The sequence below is a fragment of the Limulus polyphemus genome, unplaced genomic scaffold (assembly GCF_000517525.1).
Source record: "Limulus polyphemus unplaced genomic scaffold, Limulus_polyphemus-2.1.2 Scaffold193, whole genome shotgun sequence".
In the NCBI taxonomy this organism is placed as follows: Eukaryota; Metazoa; Arthropoda; class Merostomata; order Xiphosura; family Limulidae; genus Limulus; species Limulus polyphemus.
The window spans coordinates 245105-263495 of NW_013665803.1; the positions used below are offsets into that span (position 1 = coordinate 245105).

At 33.3% G+C, this 18391-nt stretch overlaps 2 protein-coding genes across 6 annotated transcripts in view; one reads left to right on the forward strand and one right to left on the reverse strand.

Annotated features, from left to right (window-relative positions):
* The window catches only part of LOC106478250 (hexosaminidase D-like), a 37661-nt gene extending 30778 nt beyond the window's left edge, over positions 1 to 6883 (forward strand). For both annotated transcript variants that reach the window (XM_013938779.2, XM_013938778.2), the window contains 4 exons: positions 3154 to 3235; positions 4826 to 4936; positions 5241 to 5327; positions 6261 to 6883. In XM_013938779.2, coding sequence (XP_013794233.1) covers positions 3154 to 3235; positions 4826 to 4936; positions 5241 to 5327; positions 6261 to 6444 — 464 coding nt within the window. In that variant the 3' untranslated portion in view covers positions 6445 to 6883. The remainder of the gene's footprint in view (positions 1 to 3153; positions 3236 to 4825; positions 4937 to 5240; positions 5328 to 6260) is intronic.
* LOC106478249 (aconitate hydratase, mitochondrial-like) overlaps positions 6672 to 18391 on the reverse strand; it is a 52018-nt gene continuing 40298 nt past the window's right edge. For 3 of the 4 annotated variants that reach the window (XM_013938777.2, XM_022381802.1, XM_022381801.1), the window contains 5 exons: positions 17493 to 17590; positions 10984 to 11077; positions 9437 to 9569; positions 8286 to 8407; positions 6672 to 7180 (listed from right to left, as the gene is read on the reverse strand). In XM_013938777.2, the coding sequence (XP_013794231.1) occupies positions 7037 to 7180; positions 8286 to 8407; positions 9437 to 9569; positions 10984 to 11077; positions 17493 to 17590 (591 nt within the window). In that variant the 3' untranslated portion in view covers positions 6672 to 7036. Of the gene's footprint in view, positions 7181 to 8285; positions 8408 to 9436; positions 9570 to 10983; positions 11078 to 17492; positions 17591 to 18391 lie in introns of those variants that run through there. The other variant, XR_002609859.1, reaches the window with a different exon arrangement.

Here is an 18391-nt window from a genome sequence, read left to right on the forward strand (position 1 = left end):
GAACAAATGAACTAAAAAAGCATATTATTGAAATACTAGTTGATAATGATTTGTTGCCAGAGGAAGTATTAGAGGAATATTCTAGATAAGTTAGAGATTCAGCTAAAACTGAAAGAAATCCATCTTAAACAAGCTCATATTGAAGCTAAGGAAGAACAAGCTTGTGTTGAAGCTGAAAGAGAAAAATAAACGTCTCAAAGCCAAAAAAGCTTGCATTGAAGTTGAAAGAAATGGAAGTTAGACTCAACTCCAATTGACCAAGGCAAAATGACAACTTTGAACTTAATCGATATGTTAAAGTACCACCATTCAATGAAAATGAAGTTGATAAATATTTTCAACATTTTGAGAAGGTTGCTCAAACCATGGAATGGCCCACTGAAAAATGGTCATTATTATTACAAAGTGATTTAATTGGTAAAGCACAAGAAGGTTATGCTGCTCTGTCTTTAAAAGATTGTACAAATTATGATAATGTTAAAGCAGCTATTCTCAAAGCATGTGAGTTAGTACCGGAGGCTTATCACCAAAAGTTTCAAGGTTATCGTAAGCAAGATAACCAAACTCATATGGAATTTGCCCATGAAAAAAAGAGGTTTATTTTGATTGATGGTGTAATTCTATACATATTGGCAACAGTTTGGACAAATTAAGACAATTATGTCTAACTGAGGAATTTAAATGTTGTGCATGTGACAATCTCAAAACTTACTTGGATGAAAAGAAAGTTTAAACACTACAGGAAACAGCTGCTCTTTCCTATGATTACACTTTAACACATAAAGCCACTTTTCATAAAAAGAAATTCTTGCCATCTCAGCAAAACCTGTATCTATTCAATCCACTAAAGTTGAGGATTCTTCTAAAAAATCCAGCTCCTCTAGTTTGAAATCTTCTGACAGTCATGATAAAACTTCATCAAAATCATCAAGGCCTGTCTGCCATTTTTTGTAAAAAACTTGGTCATGTTATGTCTAATTGTTGGTGCTTGAAAAAGAAAAGGAGGCAACACCCATTGTGTTTGTGTCTACATATGATGTAGTTTCACCAGATCACCCGATGTTGTTGATTTGGCCACTGATGTAAAGGCTGATGTAGTCAGGGAGGAATTTAGATCTTTTACGTCTGTTGGTTGTGTCTTTGACAAATGACACTGCCAATCCCATACCCAATCGTATTCTATGTGACACTGGGGCGACTCAGTCATTGTTGTTAGAAGGTATATTGCCTTTGGATTCGAGTTCTGCCACTGGTGTGTCTATCATTGATCAGGGTATTGAGGGTGGCTTTGTTTATGTTCCTCTTCATAACATTCATTTGTCATCAAACCTAGTTCCGGGACCAGTTGTGGTTGGAGTAAGACCTACTCTGCCAATTAAGGGTGTATCATGATTGTTGGGAAACAATTTAGCTGGGGGAAAAGTTGTTGCCAAACCCAAAATGATTAGTGAGCCAATCACTGTTTCATCTAAGGATGATGATGATGTTGAGGAGAATCCTGATGTGTTTCCCTCGTGTGCTGTAACTCGAACTCAGGCTAAGAAATTAAGCCAAGAACAAATGATTGACGTGGATTCAGAGGATGATATTATAGATTGTTTCAGACATTTATTTAATTTCTAAATCTAAATTATCATTTAACTCAATTTCAGGCTATTCAAAATTATAATACGTTATGTAATAAATTGGAGACTCGTCCGGGATAAAGCAAATCCAACAGAGGTAAAAAGTTTAATATATTTCATGTGCTTTTTTGAATGAAGAAATTGTACATAATCAAAGTTGAATACTTTGAACATTTGCAATTTTAGACTGTTTTAATGGTCAGGTAAATTTGTTGTGTTACCTGTAGTTTAATTTTCCTTTATTGGGAGAGTGTGTATATGTGGTCTACACAGTATTTTTCTACTGGATGATTCATGTTAAGTCATCCTTCTGTCATTTGTGGTGTGTAGTTCATGGTAAGTCTGTAAAACACGATATTTTCCTACAGAATGTTCTTTGTATTCACAGAAGATAAAGAAAAAAAATTCATTAATAAATCCATGGAGGAGTTCAGTGTCGAACATGTTGTTTATACATACAATTTTGTATTCCTTTTTTTTCATAGAGGAAGAGTGTTTGAGAGTGTGTAGCTTTCAGCTACTTGGGATTTGCATTTTTCTGCAGAATCAGCCCAGTTAGCTTGATAGTGATATCAGTAGGTTTGTGTTTACATGTTTGAAACAGCTCTCAGTAGTTTCTATGTAAAGATAAGATATAAAATTATTAATGAAACATCAATAATAACTGTACACTGAACTTATTAAAGATTCCAGCATGCTTTTCTACTTTATTTATCAGAAACTGAAAATGAGTAGTCATCTGCTGGGAAATTTCTGATAATTTTTTTTTTGTTGAAGCTTTACCAGTTGATTATGTTCTAATCTGGGGAGCAGCATGGCTCTGTATTTTGGATAGTTGAAAGTCTGAGGCTGGCTCATGCCATGCGGTTGTATCCTTGAGCAAGACACTTTACTCCTACTTCTTCCAGTCTACCCAGCTGTATGATGGATACCAGCTGTTTGCTGGGGATGAACCTGCAATGAACTGGCATCCTATCCAAGGGGAATGGGTCACCATTCTCATCTGCTTGTTCCACTTGAAATCGGTGTTCAAAAGCACCAGCCCTATGTTCCTTGCAGAGGCACATCAAGAATTTAACTTTTATCTTACAATAGCCATTAAAGGTTGTTAAGTACCTGTTAGGGTTAATTAAATGACTTTTGGAGAAAATGATTTTTTCCCACATAGCCTTAATTTTTGTTTTGTATAATCTGATCTGAAATACACTCGTCTTGTAAAAAATTATATTTGTCAGGATGTATTCTGTAGTTTTATTCTGATAACATAATTTTTAATAACCAGTATTATGGTTAAAGGCAATGTTCTTTCATTTCAAGTGCTAAACCCACAAAATTTAGTGAATAGTAGATCCTGTGACTGTAAAAGAACAACAAAAAAATACAGAAGGGAAAAGATGAAAAATGCATTTAAAATCAGTAAATTTCTTCAAACATTACTCTCATTGAGATAAAAACTCTTTTAAGATTTAATATACATTTATTTTTGTAGGAGCTTCACTTTTTAATTATGCTCTAACTTTTATTAAAGGTCAGTTCAACTCTGAAGTTCATGAGAAGGCCTCAAAATTGCTAGGTTTCAAGGAACTTATTCCTCTTGAGCTATACCCCAGGTAAGGAATATTTTCCCATCACTTGTCAAACACTACAAAACATAGTGATAGTAATTAATAATGTTCATGTAATTTCTCGCATAAAAGAAACAAAAAATTTAACCTGTTCTTGAATTTGGCATGCATCTGTGTTAGTTGGACTTCAAACCAATATTAATAAATCAATAATAATGGAATCAGGAAAAAGAACCAGTCTACCAATTACCTTTGGAGCTGTTTGTAACCACTTAAAGGCAGCGTGGTCAGTTATAACTGTAAATTCTTCACAATCTAGGTATATCTTAAATTTTTCTATAGCCCAAACTATGGCTAGACATTCTAACTCTGTAGTAGTATAGTTTCTTTCTGCAGAGTTCAGTGTTCTACTGGCCTATGCTATGACACCTTTCTGACACAGAACTGCTCCTAATCTAACATTTGAAGCATCAGTATGCAAAAAAATAGTGTTTAGCTTTTCTTGGAAGTTGCAAGACAGGGGATTCACATAAAGCCTGCTTCTTGGGGGGGGGGTCCATTTCCACCTGCTACACGCCTTTTATAACTGATATAAAGGTTCAGCAATTGTAGTAAAGTTTGGAATGAACTGATTGTACAAGGAACACATACCCAAGAATGTACTTAAATTTTTGCAGTTGCTTGGAGTTGGGAAGTCTGTAACAGCTTTCGCTTTGTCATGATTTGTGTGTATTCCCTCAGAAGAGAGCTTAAATCCTAAATATGATACTTCTGATTGGCAAAATGTGCTTTTAGAAAATTTTACAGTAAGATTAGCTGTATGTAGGTTGTAGAAAACCAATTTGATATTATCTAACACCACTGGGTACAAAAATAATCAATGTTTCTTTAAATTCTCTTCAGTGTTCTAAAGCTATTTCTGATCCAAAAGCCTTCCACCATTCAAGTGTCCCTCCCCTCAGACAAGAAGCCACAGTTTCCACCCATTTATTCTCAGGTATTTGATACATATAAAAATGTGTTTCAAAACTTTTAAGAAACTCCAAGGCATTAAAATCCGACTTACCATTGGACTTCTCAATAGGCAGGGATGGTGGGTTGACTGTGGTGACATAAATTGATGAATTTTCCACAGGTCTGTAGGTAGAATAGATTCTCGAAGTTTGTGGTTGAGGGGGAGGGAGACTTAGCTTCTGTTGCTGGTAGATCAGTCACCATGTGTGTTAGCATTTCCACCTGTTCTGTCAGCACTGACACAGAATGCTTCAAGCTTGTCACATCAGACTCACTAGCTAACTTATATTTAATTGAATTTAAATTATTGCTGAATTAATCACTCAATACCAAATTGAGAACCAAAAAATATCCAAAGTCTCAATTTAATCTTTATGAAAAGGTCTCTGTTCGGGCACCAATGTAGTGGCGTGTTAATTTTAGACCGTTACAAACTTTCAGCCTATTCTAGTCTGGTTTTCACTGTTTGAAAGGAGGTTAAATAAAACATTTAAAAGTCACCATAACAATTCAGAATACAGCATTATATTAGTCATTTTCATTTAGTGTTACATAGAACTCCTATGTAGAAGAAAGTTAAGATCTGTTACAAGGTTTCATAATACAAGTTCTTTTTATTAGGCCTAAACCTGTGGTGTCAACTCCAGAATTTCCAGGAGGAGAAATATATGTGGATGTGCAACACTTAACAAACATCATCACAGAATACCAAATTTTAATGCATCATCCTAGGTATAGCAAATAAGAAATATTCATAAATTGGAAAATATTTTTTTGTTCAAAGATGTAAGTGAAAGTTCAGAAAATTAAAATCAAAAATTTCTTTTTGTATAATGTTTCTGTATTCAAAGGTAAATTTTTCACATTGTAACTTCTTTTATTTCAATTCTATTAAAAGTTCAATTGTTGTGAGAAGTTTAAATGGATATTTCTACTGTTCATTGAGCAGAAAAAATGTCGGCATTTTTGTTTTCATTCTAGCATAATTTAAGGTCATTAGTGAATCATTATAAAATAGATTTTTGTCATTCTACAGTGTTGAAGGGGCATTTACGGACTACCATGTGGCAAATAATCGAACAAACCCACTTCATATTGATCAGTTTTTACCAAAAGCTCGAGTGTAAGTACCCAGCAACATTTTCTTCTCAGTCAAAAAAAAGAAAAGAAAGAAAAACAACTTGATTTTTAACTTATGGTTTTTAAGTATTTTCTTTTTTCATAGATGTTAGTTGAAAAATCATTTGAAGTGAAAAATGATCTTTTACTTAATTAATGCCCGCCCCCCAGTGGCACAGAGGTATGTTTGTGGATTTACAATGCTCAAAACCAGGTTTCGATACCAGATGGCCCATTGTGTTACTTTGTGCTTAACTTTAAAAACACTTATGTACATTAGAGGGGATATAAAAGTTAGCCTGATGGAGTAGGCATATAAAACTTTAAGTGCAGGATATATCTGTAGAGTCACACAATAATTATTTGAACACAACCAGATTTGTTAACTTGTAAATATAATACCAAAGATGTTGGCATAACACTTGCACCATTCAATGTTTTGGCTTCACATTTTTTGCTACTGATCTTACTGATAAGTTGACCTCTATATTTAGCATATCAAGATAAACTATAGATATTTTTCATAAAATACAAATACTATTTTATTGTATTACAAGAATGCTTATAAGTTCCTTTTAAGCTATTTACAATTTGAATTGTTTCTTTATTATAAGACATTTCCAACCATCTTTAGCTAAAAGCTGTTAATATTCTAACAGAAGTTGCATTGATTTGTCATAATTTCAGTTCTTAGGAAAAAAAACAAACAATAATGTATCATTGTTAAAGAGTGACTGAGAATAGTTTTAGAGAAAATTTCTTTTTGTATTATGCTATTGTTTATTTCAACTTTTAGGTGACAGTAAGACTATAAATTTACTTTTATTTATCCTATAAAGTTGAATTTTTAGAAAAGGATTTAAAGTTTTTTCTAGTCTTAGGGAAATTATCCTATAAAAATAAAATAATGCATATTCATGTTATTTTCTCGTAATAGCCTGTTAGTAAACATGGAAGCACTTAATATACGTCTTAATGACCATCTTCATCACATCTATGATGCGAAAACCGTGGAAGAGTGGCTTGCTGTCAATGTTCTTCCCTGTCTCCAGAAACTGAGACATTTAGTACGCGACGCAGAACAACAAAATGTCTTAAATGCTTGCATTTCCACGAGGTAGCCATGATGGATAAATAATACAAGACTTTATTATGGGCATCGATGATTCCATTCTATCCTATGGTATATATTTTTATATTTTTTATGCCCATGATAGCTGTACAAAGCTTTAAAGTAAAACTGTGTTGGGAACATATTTGAAGTAAGTAGTTGTTTTAGATAACAGTTATCAATGTTAGGTTCTTCAGGAAACAATGTACAGTATATGATAAAATAATGACAAATCTCTCTATTGCAGTAGATTTTATTTGTGACAACTACAATGATCATTCTCTGCATTTCTATATATTAAAAGGGTTGTTTAGAAGTTTGGCCTTCACAACTCCTATTATCTCAATTTTACAGTCTTACAGCATCCAGTAAAATTATGTTTGGATTCATAGACCAGGTAATCATGTATTGTAAATTTTTCTCGAAATAAAGTCACTATTTGGAGCTGAGTGCTTTGTTTTTTTATACATATACTAACACTTGAGTATTTACTGTAAAGTTTTGTAAAAAAATAATATTCCTATGTTATGGTTAAAATGTAAAAATTTGGCAAAATAAACAGGCTTAACATTTGTGACACATTTGAGTTTTTAATTTTTTTCCTAAACCTTTTCTTGTATGACTTCAGCCATATGATTTAAGGCACTACCTGCTTTAAACCAGTTTATCTGGGTCTCATTGAATGTGTGCAGAAGGTTAAAGCTCTCTTTGGAACCATCTTCATGCTTGATCTCACATTTCACAGGCTAAAAGTAAGTAACAGGTGTATGAGAATGGACAATCATTTTATTACGTAAAACGAGAACAAATAATGTTCCTTTAACCCTGTCAGTGCAGGTGATATTATACTGGCAAACTCTTAACAGTTACCATGGGACCTTTTAAATATAAATGATTTTTTTTTTATCCACTTATGATTTATAATCCAAAAGAACCACTATATAACATAACTATTTACCATGACATTATGAGTGGCCTCTTAACTATAGACTTGAAAACAATTTTTTCATACATTATTGCACTAGGTTTTTGTCAAAAGATAACATCTCTAATCTTCTTTAAAAAAAGTCCACTTTGTTACAGTCTCTACCTTCAGCAGAGGGACTCTGTACAGAGCTGCTGTTCAGGGCTCATATCAAGTTACAACAGTGAACGTTTTTTCATTCAATAAATGAACTGCCAAAGTAATTACGTCAATGAAATAAACACTGGGGGTAACCCATTACCTTGCCTATGGCATAGAAATAATACATTATGTAAAGATAAAAGCCTTGGGATGTTGTATATTAAATTTTAAAACTCTACAATTCATGTAAGGAAGCTCAACAGAAAATAATCTCAGATGTCAGACTATATATATTTATGATTTTACTGGCTTGGAAAACTTGCATACCAAACAGGTGAATTTTACAGTTTTTAACATCACCAATGAGTAACACACCTGTATAAAGTTTACAGATTTCTAGTTTTATTTTTTAAACTAATAAATTGTATCTGCCCAGTGACGAAATTTAATTTCCACCATCCTAATAAAATTGTAACAGAGGGGGGATCAGACAATCTTTCCTGCAATATTGGCCTGGTGAAAACACAAGATAACCAGGCTGAAAAGGGCCCATTATTTTTCAGATTTAATACAGTTAAAATGTAATTAGCTTTTCTAGAGCTCTAGATTTAAACAACAATCAAACTAAGTCTTTTAAGACTGATTTGCCACATTATAGTACTGAACTCTTGCTTATATTAGAACCTTTGCATATAGGTTACAGTAAATTTAACCCTATCTACTGTTGCACATTTTCTATAGATGATGTTAAGCCTAACTTAAAACTAAGATCTGTTTACTCTTACCTTGTTGGGAGCAAGATTTTTAAGGCCTAATAAAGACACCTTGTCATTTGGTCTTATCTTCTTGTAGTCTGCTGGGTTTTCAAAAGTGAGCGGAAGCAAACCTTGTTTCTTTAAGTTAGTTTCTACAAAAAGAAGTTTATTATACCAAAACGTATTTACTCTGAAGATAAAATCCTAGAATAGACACTACATCATAGGCATTGGAAAAGTGTAGGCAAAGTTTCCCAATATTATCTGCCTATTTCACATAATTCCACTCATTAAGAGATTTGATTTAGACAATTTGCATGGTGAGCTTGTTCTTAGAAGACTTCAAGCACATTGAAATATATAACAATTTTTAACATTTCTCTACCTGTTTTAATATCTCTCGAGAACAATTTCACATAAATTTTTTCTTTATTTTCTTTACATCTTAGGCCCAATTACCCTTTAAATTGTAAAAATGTTTTGGTGAATGTACTTGTGATAAGCTTGGTCCACTTACAATGCCTACATATGTTACAGATGCCTTGAAGTGTCTTTACCATAAAAATAACATCGTATAAACCTGAACGTAATTGTCAGAAACCTTTTGTAATGCTACGATTTTAGGTAGTACACATGATTTGATATTTTCAACCTGAATGGTCAGATTGGAGACCTCTGGTGTTCAGTATAGCTATCCCCAATTTTGAAATACTGACCAGGGAGAAGGCAGCCAGAATAATGGGAATGATTGTCACTCTTATAGTGTACCTATAGCTGAAAAGTGTGGCATGAACCTTTCAATCCACAGCTTGGCATACTACATATTATTACTTTGAACCAATAATACTTCTCAACATCTAAGCTGTAAAATGGTTATTACATGTACTTCTCACTATGTATAATAATCGAAATTACAAACCAAGCATATTATATATACAGTTGAGTTGAAAAACAAAAAAAGTCATGTTCTATTTATTCTAAGTTTATTCTTAAATGTACCTAAAGAAATAACAATTGCACTTAAGACAATTTTTGAATGGCATTGGTAAAACTCTTATAAAAAGAATCCCAACAGGCACACATTTTTTTATTATTTACTTTGTATCTAGTGATGACTTATCAGTCAAGACCAACATACTCACTCAGTTTAAATGATAAATATGTGACAAAAACAGTCTTACCATGTATTCTGGCAAAACTCTTCACAATAATTGCTCTCCCACCAAGGTGACGAGGTTCTAAGGCAGCATGTTCACGAGAACTTCCTTCACCATAATTTTCATCTCCAATAATACACCACTTGACACCTCTTGACTGAAAGTTATAAGCCTTTTTATTAATGACCAATGGTCATTAGATTTACAAATGTACTTCTTTTTTACACTTTATTTTGAGTACAATAAATGCTACTGATGTATTCAGTTAGAAACATTTCTGTGATGAATAGCATAAAAATTTTTGAATTATATTTATATCTTTGTAGAGAGACATTGTTTTTCTATTGTTTCTTTTTTCTTCCAGACACTTTCCAATTGACTTTCATTTCTTGGCAGATTGACTTGAAACTTGGTAGGGTTATACCTTGGTCCAGACACCTTTTACATTTTTTTTTATTTAGGCCTTTTGTATATTTTGGGCTCCTGTGTAGTCATATTTACAGCAATCAAATCAAAAATTGGCACAAATATAAATTTTCATGTGCCCAACACACTGATGTAAAAAAATTGGAGTTGCTCATTTTGAATCTTTTTAGGGGGTAGAGCTCACAAGGAAGCATACTTTTGGTGAATTACTTGGCTGTAGTTTGACCAATTTACATGGTATTTGGTACAAAGGCATTTTTATACAGTTCTCACACACTGAAAAACAAAAATGGTGGACCTCCCAATTTTTAGTAATTATGGGGGTGTCAAAGTGCCACAAAAATCCAACTTTTAAGGTTTTTTGACAATTGCTTTGCTGTATTTCGGCTAATTTATGTGGGATTTAGTACAAAGATATTTTTTTTACTGATTCCCAAATGGAGATTTAGACAGTTTTGGAATTTCTGCCTTTTGCTCAATTTGTCAGCAAGGAAAGCACTATTTGGGGTTTTTGTTAACTATTCATTTGTATATCATCCAACTTGTATGGGATTTGGGACAAAGATACCTTCTTGCAGGTTCCAACTGGTGATATATATAATTTTCAATTTCTCTGGTGAAAAAATTGGCCATGTTGGGATTGTGTGGTGGACACAAATTGCATTTGCATGCAACTGTTGGCCTCTTTAATAATCATTTTGTATCACTCCTCTTAAAAAATATGTTCTAATTTTTCAGATAACTAATACTACTTATGGCTTTTTCCAAAAACAAAAAAAAGACAATAAATCTATTAATATTTTGTGTGCATTAACAGGAATGTTTACTTTTAATTACTTTTTATAGCTTGCTTAAACATTTTGTAAATCACAGGATATCCAAATACTGAAAAGTTTATATTTAAAAGTATACAGTGGAATCCACAAAGAATTCAAGGTTTCTATGTTGAATCCACATAAAAAAAAACTGTTAAACATAAAGTTTGTAAAATGTATTTCACAGATTTATAGTTTAAATGCCAGATAGTTACACAATTCTCCAAACATGTTTTATTAAACATTTACACACTCTACTACTGCTGAATTAAGAGCATAGGAATACGGAATAAAGAGAAAAATTAAAACCTGGTATAAAACAAACCTTACTTTGTACATTCTGGCAGTATCAGGAACAGTTGCATAATCTCCAGTTAAATGATTCTTAACCAAGTTAGCCTCATTCGTTTCTTCATTAATAGCTCTAAGAAAAACAATTTCAGGAAGAAAAATTACCATATACAGTTGATATTTAGGACATATCACATATTAGAGAAACAAATAACTGATTTATTGATATTTTAGGCTGTGTTGGGCTAATATTTCTAATGAAACTACCCCTACCTTTGAGATTATGACATGTCTTACATTATAGAAACAAAGAATTGATTCATTGCTATCTTAGGCAGTGTTGGGCTAATATTTCTAATGAAACTGCCCCTACTTTTGAGATGACATATTGGTCTATGTCTTCTGTACAGATGCTGATGTGTAGTCCCCACTCAAGAAGAAAAACTGGAGCAGTCCAGAACAAATTTAATCTTAAATTGCACTTTATTGTTATTTTCTAAATTCAGACTAACAACATGTAGAAATCTAGTATGGGAAACTCGTATGCTGTCACTCTAATCCTAAGACATGAAAAATCATACAAGTAATCAGTGTTTCATTTACCACTTTTGAAAAGTTTCAGAACCTAAGTTTGGTAAACTGTTGTACTTTTAAATAACTGAAATATTTAACACTGCTCTCATCACCTAATTCACTATTAGTAATAAATAACATTATAATAGATCTAAACCATTCACTGAGATAATAGGCTCCTAAACAGTTGAACTTCAAATGTAGTCATCATCCTTAACTTGTTTTAAAAAACTTATACTAGCTTTAAATGGTTGCAGTATGTTTTTAATCTTTTTTTCTGTTTTAGCAATTTCTTCCGAGCTGGAAGCCTTATACACATAAGACAAAACAAAACAATAACTACATATTCATTTTGATGCAGAATTATATAAATAAAAGCATCCATTATACATGAATTATGTTCCTTTTTTCACTAAATTTTAAAACTTTTATAACTTAGAAATATTTTGTTTATTATAGATTTATTAGCAAATAATTTTATGTAAAATCAATATAAAATATTTGTTCCTTTTAATCATCAAAGAACAAGATCTTGTATCTCTTTCTTGTGAATTTCTGAATTCTTATTTGGTTAGGTTAGGTAAGTGAACCTAAAATAGGCTAATTGAAATATCAATACCCCTGAACAGTAGTTAAAGCTGTAATAAATTTTTGCTTCAACTTCCCAGCTTCCTGTGTTATCAGCAATATGTATAATTTTGATATTCTAAACTTTTTGTGCAGCAATTGAAAAGTATCGGTAAGTGAAGACAATACAAAAAAATTAAATCTGAGAGCTGATATGTTCAGGACAAATAAACAACATTTTAAAAACAGAAAAATTAAGATGAAACCATCAGAAAAAAGTTTTGGTACTTATAAACATATAATACCACAAAAGTATAAAAAAAAAAACTAAAGCAAACCTATCATTTCAGAAGTCTAAGGTAATTGAGCTGCTTTTGTTAACCAATGGATTAAAACATGCCAGTATTAAGAAAGAATAAACTTAAGAACACAAAGTTTTTTTCCTTACCTGGAAATGTATTTCAGATAGATACTTCCATACCAGATAGCTATTTCCTTTTGAGTTTGTCCATTATGCCTAAGAGATTTGTATATCACCAGCTTGTGAAAACTCCTACTTAATTTCATGTGTGTCCATGTGAAGTTGCACTACTACATGATGATATATCATGCAGCAAAACCCTTCACCACTAGGAGCACAACAGATTTCCACGTGTAAATACACCCTCTGCATTCATGCATGAAAATTTTCATTCTTTAACAATGCAATAAAGAGAGGTGCACTGGAATAGTGGGGAGGATGGGTGGAAATGTGTACAGAGATGTGTATCTATCAGATAAGGAAAATGTTAAATTCAGAAAATAATACCTTCTTACACGGATAACTAGAATCCCAAGCTGAGATGGTGGAGGGACTGGTGAAAATATTACTTAGATAAGCTCCCTTCAGAAAACGTCTGAAGGAAGTTCATGGGGTGTGACACCTGATGACAGGGGCACATCTGTGGGAGACTGCATCTTATCTCATTCAGGGTATACTTTCTTCCTGTATATTTGCACACAAGCTGTCGGATGGCCAATAAATTAGTGAGGTTTGGACTCAGTCAGACCATACATTGTGTGCTCGCCTTCTCTACCATTAGACTTGATGGGTCAAAACCAGGTATGGGTGAAGGGCAGTCGTGTTAAATACTGTGTTCACCTCGTCATCCATCAGTCACTTCAGGCTTCATGCCAGCTGTAGGAGGAAGGCACTGTATTATAATATATCATTATGGATACTCATATAACCTCTACTCAACCATCAGTCACTTCGAGCCCCTTGTCTGCTGTGGGAATAGGACGTGCTAGTGATACATCATAGTTGTATAGGGATTGGTTCATCTACTCAACCAGACTCTGTTGACTCATGCCAACTGCAGGAGTTGGGAAAGGTATATATAAATGAGTATTAGTTATATGTATCCACAGTCCACTTGGAGATTGTGATGCACCTAATGTATACTTATGTGGGGTGAACTGTGCTACATCCCAGAAACACCCTGTCCCACTTCTCATCATAGAAGAACCTCTTTTTTTTAGCCCCAGCAGTTAGGTCCCAATCTGTGAGGATTCTACATGGTCCACTACCACAGTAGCTGGAAGCCAGTAAGTGGCAAGGGTTTCCTGTGCTCCACTCAAGGAAGAGAACAAATTTGCATAGGGTAGACCTGAAGAATGTGCCCAGATCTCTATTGGTCTTTCTTTCCAAAAAGGTCTTTCTTGCAATGGATGACCACAAAACCCAATTTTTAAAAGCCAGCAAGTGTAGATCAGAGAAGTGGGCAGATACACAACTCTGGTGCTGGATTTATCCATGATAGTCCGTGGAAAAAGTATGGTTTGGATCAGACAAGAAATGCAATACAGATATATTTAGATATACTGATAGGAAATCTCAAGTGGTATTGTGGAATACTTCATCTCACAGTGGGCACATGTAGAGCCAGGGCAGATGGTATGAGCTTTTTCTGTTATCCTGGCTTGATGTGAAATGTTTAGTAAGTATACCCTGGGAGGCAACTCAAGTATAAATCCAAACAGAGACAAGACAATCAGGAGATGCAGATAGTGGGTGACGAAGAGGTGTGGGGTAGTCCACATGCTAGCACAGAGAAAAGAAAAGGGTAAGAGATAAAATGAAAAGAGGAGACTTGAGACAACATACAATCATCTGTTTCTAAAAGGGCACATATGAGATGTATGAGCTGGTGGATCCAACCTATAACAGGAGAATGAGAGAGGCTCTGAAGGTAATAAAGGACAGTGAGAGGAACCACAAATGAAGGAAGAGAGTGACAATACACAGAACAACCTGGACAGGACACGAGTGTCTGTTTGAATTAGAAAGAACACCGAGAATGGAAACAGAAGGAGGGGATATGGTAGAAAAGGAGTGACCATTGTCCACTTACATGAAATACAAGAGAACAAGAAGGAAAGAAAGACCAGCCAAGATGCTGTAAGGCAGTAATGAGAAAACAGAAAAACAACAAGGACATAGATATGTGAACAATGGGGCAATCACAGGCAAGTAGGAAGAGGACTAATGTGTCTAAGAAAACAGAAACATCTGCTAGAGGTTTGATAGGGACCCAGGTAAGAGCATGGAAAACCACAGTGATGATCCAGTCAGGCAAGAAGTAGAAAGGGGAGGGGGTCAGTGAATAAGGAAAGAATGAAAGAGGGTATTAAATATCCTGAAAAAAGAAATTATCCCATGACATTGGGAAAGGTGGAAGAGATGAAAGAACAGTCCTGTGAAATAGAAGGAATTTGATAAGAATTGACAGTTATGAGGCACCAAAAGGACACTGCAAAGGTTGTCCCAAAACAGAGCAAGAACCTGAGGGAGGAGATGGAGAGGAGGACAGGCATAATGAAAAAGATTGGACTAGTCCTGACTGAGGGAATAGACAGCCATGGCTAAGAAATGAAGAACAGGAGACCAGAAGAGAGGAAGGTTAGAAATGAAAGGGGTGGCAAAGGCAGCAACAACAACAACAAAAAAAAAAAAAAAAAGAAGAAGAAGAGAAAGAGAGAGGTAGTAAGCTGAAAGCAGAACAATGAAACACTAGTAGGTGAAGAACCATTCTGTATATAGGATGCAGTTATGTGGAGAAGACAACCTGTGACAATGTGCAATGGCCCCAGAACATGACAGGTTATGAAACTCAAAATTTATGTCTGAATATTATCTTCTATGTATACATGTTAAGGAGTAATGCAAGAAGATTAAACATTATCTTCTATAAGTACGTGTTATGGAGTAAGTAACCACAAATAAACATTATTTACAATCTGTGACATGTTATTAAGTAAGTGATTATGTCTAAACCCTATTTTCTAATTGTATGTGATGGATTAAGTAACCAGATTTAATAATTATTGTCTATGTGGACATGTTAAGGAGTAATGAATTAAGATGAAACATTACGTACTATGTGTACATGTTAAGGAGTAAAGAACTATGACAAAACATTACCTTATATGTAAACATGAAGAGTAATGAACTAGATCTAAACATTATCTTTTATGAGTATATGTTAAGGACAAACTATGTTTAAACATCAACAAATATGTGTACATTGAAAGGAACGATGAACCATAACTAAACATTATATTTTAAGTGGTACATGATATGGAGTAATTAACTATGTCTAAATATTATCTTCAATATGAACATATTAAAGAATAACTAACTACATCTAAACATTATCTTTTATGTGTACATGTAAAGTAGTAACCAATTATGTTTAAATATTATCTCCAACAAGTTACATGTTAAGGAATAATAAACTATAATGAAACATCATCATCTAGGTGGATGTGTTAAGGAGTAAGTAACTATGACTAAGCATTTTATTCTACATGGTACATGTTAAGGAGTAATGAACTAGATCTAAGTGTTATATTGTATATGGACATGTTAAGGAGTAATAAACTATATTTAAACAGTAACTTCTACATGTTACCTGGTAAGGTAAAGAGGATGAGACATAAAATAGCTGGAGTGAAGTTGAACCTGAAGGAAATACCAGGCACCAAACTGGTAGGGAGAAGAAGAAAGGAAACCAATGGTAAAAGGTTTATGTAAGATGAGTGGGCCTCAATGTCAGGTCTGAAAAATGGCATAGAAAATGAATGAAAGGGATGACAGCAGAGGGTCTTGGCTACATAAGGAACCCACCACATGATGCAAGATGGCTGTCACATCTTACACAGATAAAGAAATTCAGTATAAATGGTGATAATTATTCTGTATCAGAACCTCATCACAAAATTATCAGAGAGAGAGTTCACACTAATGTGTGAAATCATATTGAGTACATTGAATTCAGATTGAAATTTTAAAGTCAAGAAAAACTACAAACCTCAGCAAACTCAAAACGTGTCTAAATATGATTGTGCTGTGGAAAAGAATAAAGATTCTTACACACAAATGTAGAGGGAGTATTTGTACATGGAGGTGTGTTGCACTCCTATTGGTGAAGAAATTGGCTGCATGATACATTATCATGTAGTAACACAAATTCATATGGACACATGTGAAATTAGGTGGGAGTTTTCACATGGCTGGTGGCATGCAAATCTCTCAGGCAGAATACACATAATGAAGAGGAAATAGCTACCTGTGTATGGAGGTGAATATTTGTTTCAGAATTATGAACTTAAAAACTAATAGTTAAAGGTTTTTTTTATCTTCATCAGTGTGGAAAAAGTGATCAGTAAGTCCTTAATGTATATCTTTTTAAAGAAGAATACAGTTAGTAGTTCCTAAGATCTTTAATCTCCGAAAGATAATCTTACTTATAATATGGATTTTACTTATTAAGTTATGGTTACAAGATATTAGAAGGACTAACAATTTTTGTGCAAATATACATTATCCAAACATTTATGAACTTTAAATTTTTGGGGTAAAAATGGGATATGTATTTTTACTAAAACTTTTTAGGATACTTAAAAAAAAGAAATCAGTGATATGTATTACAGTAACAAAGAAAGGAATACAAGAAAGAAAGTTTTTACTTAATTCCATATACATGCTGTTAGTGGCAAAACCCTTTAATTATTAAATGCTTCTAAATTATCCAGAAAAAAAAAATTGAAATTATTTCTTAAGATACTAAGAACTGTATTTTCTATGAGCAAACACACGATAAAAAATATTTTGCTGAAGTATTTATGCTGTCTTACACAAAATGTACTTCTCTCCAAATTCCCAAAAAGCATATGTTCAACAATAATTCTTTAAATAAAAAAACTTACAATCACAGCTACCGATCATGAAGTATAAGTTTCAATTTCTTCAAAAACTTTAAAGTTGATTGCTCCAACTTTGAAGATCACTTAAAGAGTGTGAATGATAGAATTTCAGTCATTTATAACTTGGTTCACATTTGTAATTTTCCAAAAAATTAACGTACCCAATAAACATGTTGTTTGAAATATTATCTAAGTGACCCCTGTACTTCAGCCATGGGCCTGCAGCACTGATATGATCAGTAGTACACTTGCCTTTAACCTTTAAATATACAAGAAAAATCAAAATAAAACTGTCAATGGAAGAACACAAGCTAACCAAAAATATATTTTTGGATTTTTCAAAATTGGTAAAGTTTAAAAGTTTAAGAAGAAGACAAAATGAAAGGGAAAGAAAAAAAGCTCTCTGCTTTGAAGAGGCTTGATCTTTTTATTTTATTTTTTTGTTATGGGAACTTCCCCCCCCCAAAAACACCCTTTTATATACCCTAAACAACCCATATTGGATTTTTAAGCTGTTTCCAAATATTTAAAAAAATATTTTTTTACATAGGTTAGTAACTCAAAAGAACATTATCAAAGATAAAAAAATTAACTTGCATGAAAGTCTTAGAATTTTCACAAGGACTGTTATTACACACACAAAAGTTAACATATTCCTTACTTGAAAATGTATTTCTGATATATACTCACAGAAAGCTATCTTCCCCTTATTTGTATGCCACTAGCCCTTAGGCAACTCCCACATAAAGTTACGAGATTTCTCATGATTTACACTATTACATAAAAATTTTATTATGCAGTAAAAGCCCTCTAACAATAGGAAGGCAACAGAACCTCCTTGTGCACTAGCTCCCTCTATGCTAAGTTGCACCAGAAGTGGGGAGGAAGAGGACTTTATCCAAACAATGTCAAAATGTAGGTTTGGTACATGTCAGTACACGCGACTATCCAATCAATGTCAAAATATAGTTTTGGTACATATCAGTACACCGTGACTTTATCCAAACAGTGGTCAAAATGTAGTTTTGGTACATGTCAGTACACCGTGACTTTATCCAAA